Source organism: Apteryx rowi, unplaced genomic scaffold (assembly GCF_003343035.1).
Source record: "Apteryx rowi isolate R43461 unplaced genomic scaffold, aptRow1 scaffold_19, whole genome shotgun sequence".
Lineage (NCBI taxonomy): Eukaryota > Metazoa > Chordata > Aves > Apterygiformes > Apterygidae > Apteryx > Apteryx rowi.
The window spans coordinates 3,199,619-3,205,618 of record NW_020448196.1 but is presented as its reverse complement, the minus strand read 5'-3'; the positions used below and the strand labels follow the sequence as shown (position 1 = coordinate 3,205,618).

Genomic DNA, 6,000 nt, shown 5'->3' with positions numbered 1-6,000 from the left:
AGGGGGGTGGAGAGCGCGGGTGCGTTTCGGGTGGCGTGGCGGACGGGGGGGGTGCTGCGGGAGCCTGCCGGCTCCGTGCGCGCTCGAGGGAACTTTCCCCCTTGAAAAGGGGGAGGATCTCACCGGCCAGCCGGCTCGTGGGGCCGAGGGGCTGCGAGACCCTGCTTGCCCCGAGCTGGAGGCCGGGCTGTTCACCCGGCCAGCGCAGGATCCGTCGTCGCCGTCCCCATGCAGCAGCCATTTGCACTCCCTCGGAGCAGCCGCGGCCCCCAGGGCACGAAAACCAGGGGCAGCCGCCACCGGCGCGTTTCCCAGCTCGCTGCCCCTGGCGTTTTTAAAGCCGGGGCCCCTCAAGGGTGTTTTGGGGCAGCACGAGGGTGCACCCGGGTCCTGCTGGGCGCAGCGGGAAGGGGGGTGTGGGGAGAGGGGCACCCAGAGGCGCCTTGGGCCTTTCCCCCCTTCGCCAACTCCGCTGCCGGGGCTGGGACGGGTCCTGCCCCGAGGGCCGGGATGGCGGCGGCGAGGGCCAGGCCCGTCCCTCTCCTCAGCGCGGCGTTTTCGGGCGTTGCAGGTGGCCATGGCCTCCCTGACCCGCGCCCTGCGGCGGGCCGCCCCTTGGCGAGCCCCCCGGCCCCTCGGCGGCGCCGGCCCCACGGCGGAGAAGAGCGTGCCGTACCGCCAGACGCTGAAGGACGAGAGCGCTGCCGGCAGCGGCCCCGGGCGTCCGCTGCCGCCGACGGCCGAGGTGGTGGTGGTGGGGGGCGGCAGCCTGGGCTGCCAGACCGCCTACCACCTGGCCAAGATGGGGGCGCGCGGCGTGGCGCTGCTGGAGCGGGACCGCCTCACCGCCGGCACCACCTGGCACACGGCCGGTGAGCGCCGCCGCCGTGCCGCGGGCCTTTCCTTCCTTTTAGAAAGCATCCCTCCCCCCCCCCCCACACACCCCTTTTTTTAAGCCCTATATGACCAGAGAAATCCCCATGAAACTTGCTTATTTATTTACTGTGGAGCCATAACAATTTCCTTTGGTGGGAGGGGGGAACTAGGCGTTATTTCAATACAATGCTTTGTTTTTTGCAGGGGTTGGGGGGTTCCTGCTCCAGAAACCATTTTTCCTCCCTCTTTTCCCATTCAAATAACACCCCGAGGTGGGGGGATGATTTGGGGAGCCCCGTGGGGGGCCGGAGGAGCCGCCTGGCCCCCCTGCGCCGGTGGGGACGGGCGGGCAGGCGTGCGGAGCGCCGGGCTCTTCTCCCCGCAGGGCTGCTGTGGCAGCTGCGGCCCAGCGACGTGGAAGTGGAGCTGCTGGCCCACACGCGCCACGTGGTGAGCCGGGAGCTGCCGGAGGAGACGGGGCTGCACGCCGGCTGGATCCAGAACGGCGGCCTCTTCATCGCCTCCAGCAAGCAGAGGCTGGATGAGTACAAGAGGCTCATGTCGGTAGGGACAAGACCTCGGCCACATGTCCCCCCCCGCCCTTGCACTTCTAGCCTTGTTCATCATCTTCCCGTGCGAGCGGGGCCGGTATTCCCAATGCGGATGAGCCCCGGGTGTTTAAACGGCCCATCCCTCCCCACCTTCCCGGCTGGGAAACAGTCAGCTGCCCAAGTGTGACTCGAGGACAAGCTCAACGGCTGTCCCGGGGCCAGGCCGTAAGGGTGCCAGGTGTCCTCGTCAGGGAGGAAGGTGAGGCCAGGGAGCAGGAATCGCTGGCCGGGTGGGCTTGGCCGTACGTCAGCCCAGGACCCCTCAACTGAAGCTGAGGTTGGTGCACATGGAGAAGGCATCTGAGAGCCGCCCCTGCAGATGAGCTGCGTGGTTTTACCTTATGTGTCCTCTGCTAACGGGTCCCTCACGCTGCAGAGGTCCGTGGAGGTGGAGGAACCGCAGAGCTGCGGTCAGCGATGTGGAAGAGCCAGGCAGGGATTCGGGTTTTGCTGCTAAATGTTCCTCCGCCATGCATGAGCTACATGAACCCGGTCCAGTGCCCTGACCTGCTCGGCTGATGCTGCCATTTGATTTCAAAGGGCTGCAGTACATATAGGCTCCAGGACAGCGGCTTCTTCTGTTCGGTCCCTGAGCTGCTGTGCTGTCAATGAAATAGCTTGTTTGGAAACATCAGCATCCCTGTTAATGCTTGCTGACCTCTTGGTGCAGATGATACTGGATGGGCATGGTATCCTCACACTAACCCTCTGTGCCCTCTTCCTAGGCCTTGGTAGAAAAGTTCCTATAATGTATCTCACTTGAGCTTTGCAAAATGAACACAACCATGGATTTTTTTCCAGCTGCACAGGCAGCTGATATGGGAATAATAGGACAGTGGTCCCTTAAAAACTCTAGAGACCTTCCTGTGATGTTCACTGTGCTCTCTGTTTTGGGGCTTGCCTTGGAGCAGCTCAGAGCAGCAGTGCATCTGCGCCCAGGCATGAAAGTTCATGCAGGGTTATCTGGGAGCTAATTGTGTCCCGGGGCTCTCTTCCTCATCCACCAGCATGCGATGATCCAAAGCTTCTGTTGCCCACTGAATTCCCCATTCTCTCATCTGGTTTGCAGCTTGGGAAGGTCTATGGTGTGGAGTCCTACGTCTTGTCTCCTTCGGACACCAAGGACCTGTACCCGCTGATGAACGTGGATGACCTGTATGGCACACTGTACGTCCCTAAGGATGGCACCATGGATCCTGCCGGCACCTGCTCAACTCTTGCCAGAGCAGCAACTGCCAGAGGCGCTGCGGTAATTACTAATTAATGCCTAGTGACGCTGGGAGGAGATATCATCCCCTGCCTTCCCCTGCTCCCAGCTCCTCCTTTCACACTGGAGCAGAGCTGCTCTCGCAATGTTTCCAAGTCGACCTGCTTGCCCGAGAAGGGGGTTGTCCTGTTTGGCTTTCATGGCTTTTGCAGCCACAATGGCAACACTAGCTGGTGTTGCACTGGAACTGTGAGGTCTAGGGAAATTATATGGAGGACAAAAAGGTCTTTGGGAGCAAGATGAGGCAGAGCCCAAGGCAGGGTCCTCAGGAGAGCAGAGGTTTTGGAGTAAAGTAGCACAGTCCACTCTTCAAGGCAGGGACTATCAGCCCATCCTTCGCATATTGCTTAGCTCACATGCAAGGCATGTAAATAATAAACATCCTCTGCAATTACAGGTGCTTAGAGTAACTGGTAGCGGCCATTTAAGCCCAAAATTAGTGAGAATTTTATTATCTAGCAATAACATTGATAACTGTTTACAAGCAAAGGAAGGTGGCCAGTGTTAGACCTCTGCTTTAATTCACCTTTCCCAGCACAGGGATTTTGGGACCAGATGTCAGGAGAGCTGGATTATCCCACTAACGTTTCGACCCTGCCACTGACTGTGTTTCTCATTCTCTGCCACTAGATTATAGAGAATTGCCCGGTGACTGGTATCCAGGTCAAAGTCGATGATTTGGGTGTGAAGAGGGTGTCTGCAGTAGAGACGCCCTATGGGACTATACAGACTCCCTGCGTGGTGAACTGTGCAGGTACGGGGCAAAAAGCAATGTGGGTGTTGGACCTGTCCTGCTGGGGCCAGCAGCCTGTTCACCATGGTGTGGCTGCAAGGAAGGACGTGGCTTTGCATTGCCAGAACCAGAGGGTCTTGTTCGGTCCTTGTTTCCGTGTTTCTGGCTGTAGCCCCCCAAACAGCCTTAGATCTCCTGCCATACGCTCTCGTGCATGCTGTGGCTGCTCAGCGTGGGGTGGGTTGTCTCTCCGATAGGTGTGTGGGCCCGAGCCCTGGGCCAGATGGCTGGTGTTCACGTGCCACTGGTGGCGATGCATCACGCCTACGTGGTGACGGAGCGCATCGAGGGCATTCAGGTCAGTCTGGCGCTGTGCTGCGGTGCGGTGGCTTTGCTGGCAGCCCTGGGCACGTGGGGTTGGGGCTTCCCTGGTTCCTTTGCATGTGTGAGTGCAAATCAGAGCGGTCGTGAATGCTAGGTCACCCAAAGGGCAGGTTGCATGTGCAGGATTACCCCAAACAAGATTCGCACTAAGAGCCAGCTGGGTATTTAGCGCACTGATCCCAGCATGGGTCAGGACAATGAGTTTTTCCATCCTCAGCCTTTCGTCTGCACAGGCCCTAGCCACACCTGAAACAAAGACGTGTTGTGTCCTCTCTGCATCATTACTGGCTGCAACATTTCCCATCCTGACGCTGCTGGGTTTGTGCCTGAGCTCCTGGCTAGATACCCCTCTGGCAACATGAGCGCAGTGACAAAAAGCGGATATTTCCAGAGGGCTCCCCACAAACCATGTCCCCACAACGATGGCTGGAGGGCAGCGCTGGCTCTCCTGTCCCCCAGTGCAGGGCAGAAGGAGACAGGATGGTGCACCCCAGCACCCCCGGACCGCGGGATCTCCCCACCCTCCCTCCTTCAGGGCAAGCCTGTGCCACTGGGCCAAGCTCTGCAGGCACAAATCGAATGAGGCACTCTGCACCAAGCATGATTTTCTGCCTGGAAGGCTGAACTGGAGCCTGTATGTTGATGCACTGTTCAGTTATTTAGCAGCAGTAGCCATGCCACTGCTATGGATGCTTACCTAGGGCTCCTTGGTGCAGATCTCCAAGCACTTTCCAGGTCCCTGTTTTACAGGGGAGAAATGAGAGGCCAGGGGAGAGCCAGGACAGAGCTCAGGTCTCTGAGGCTCGAGTTGCTGTTACAGCTGCTTGGCTACACAGCTTCTCCTCATAGCAAATACACAAGTACCTGACTACTATATATAATACTACTACTACAGAGTCGTATTTAATATTTAACAAGGTTTTGATTAGCAGGATAATTTTTCTTTATCTTTTTTCCCTCTGTAGAATTATTATAGGGTCTCTGATGTGTTTTGTGTTTGATAACAGCATTCATAAAGATGCCAAACACTTTCTGAACAAGTCCCAGTCCCCAACAGGAAGAGGTACAGCGCTCCAAGCATTTCTAAACCATCCCAAGAAATCTTTCTGCCTTCTAGCTACAGAGATTTGTTTGTGAAACAAGGCAGACTTCATTCACACAGGCTCTATGGGCTTTGAGGATATCACGCTGGTTGGTTCCCATCCCACTGAAACAGTCTGTGTCTGCATTTTCAGTCCTAGATACTTCATTTTAAAAAATGCTGGTATCAGTGATTATAGTTATATTCTAGTAACTCCACTGTGCTGTGCAAACAGTGCAAAAGAGACCTTTCACAGAAGAGGCTGCAGCTTGCAAACCCCAGTGCCTCTTTTTTAATCCATTTAAGTTTGTTTGTCAACATGAAATACAGTCAACCCTACAACAATACTGTTCATGTTACCTAAATGTTTGTCAATCCATTACTGAAGAGAACAAATCCCTCATTCTCTGCACGCTGCTGCCTGCACTGTTGCGCTGTTGTATCTTCCTGTGTTGGTGGGTAGGAGAGAAATGATTCTTCCTTTAGCTTGAGTCAAAACATGACATGACATGAGAGCTGCTTGCTCTCATCAGAGCAACTTGGGCGCCTTGCTTGCAGTAGAGGAGCACCTAGAAAGGCAAGGCTGTTTTGCTCTGGCATCTGTACACCCATTCTCACTAACTTTATGCTCATCCAGGCGTTTCTGGAGTTGGCTAACTGTTAACTAGGCAAGGTTTGTATGAGATTTGACTCCTGACTTGTGTGCCTGAAGTCAGGCCTTGTGAATACCTCTCGCTCCCCTTAGCCCACGACAGACTCAGGGTCCCAGCAGCTCCCAGGCATGTGCTGCAGCGTGTGCTTGGGTCTGTGCAGCGCCTGGGTTATTTCGGCACCTCCTGCTCCACATCAGGGCCAGGGCTGGTGCATGCAGCCGATGTGCTGGGAGTGGACTCAGCCTGTCCGATCGTTGTGGCCTCTCCTTTCCCCACAAGCTGCATAAGCCACTTTGCTGCTGGTGGTTTTATTGGGTTTGCTGGAGCTGAACTGGGTGTCCCCCTCTGTGGACAACATGGGCACCAAGAGGGGATTTTGGGGCTGCAGGAGCCTC

General features: G+C 56.4%; 1 protein-coding gene across 1 annotated transcript in view; it reads left to right on the top strand.

Moving 5' to 3' along the window:
- Positions 1 to 577: 577 nt before the first annotated feature.
- The window catches only part of SARDH (sarcosine dehydrogenase), a 36,516-nt gene continuing 31,093 nt past the window's right edge, over positions 578 to 6,000 (top strand). The window contains exons 1-5 of the mRNA XM_026062289.1: positions 578 to 872; positions 1,262 to 1,440; positions 2,557 to 2,736; positions 3,385 to 3,508; positions 3,745 to 3,845. Coding sequence (XP_025918074.1) covers positions 578 to 872; positions 1,262 to 1,440; positions 2,557 to 2,736; positions 3,385 to 3,508; positions 3,745 to 3,845 — 879 coding nt within the window. The remainder of the gene's footprint in view (positions 873 to 1,261; positions 1,441 to 2,556; positions 2,737 to 3,384; positions 3,509 to 3,744; positions 3,846 to 6,000) is intronic.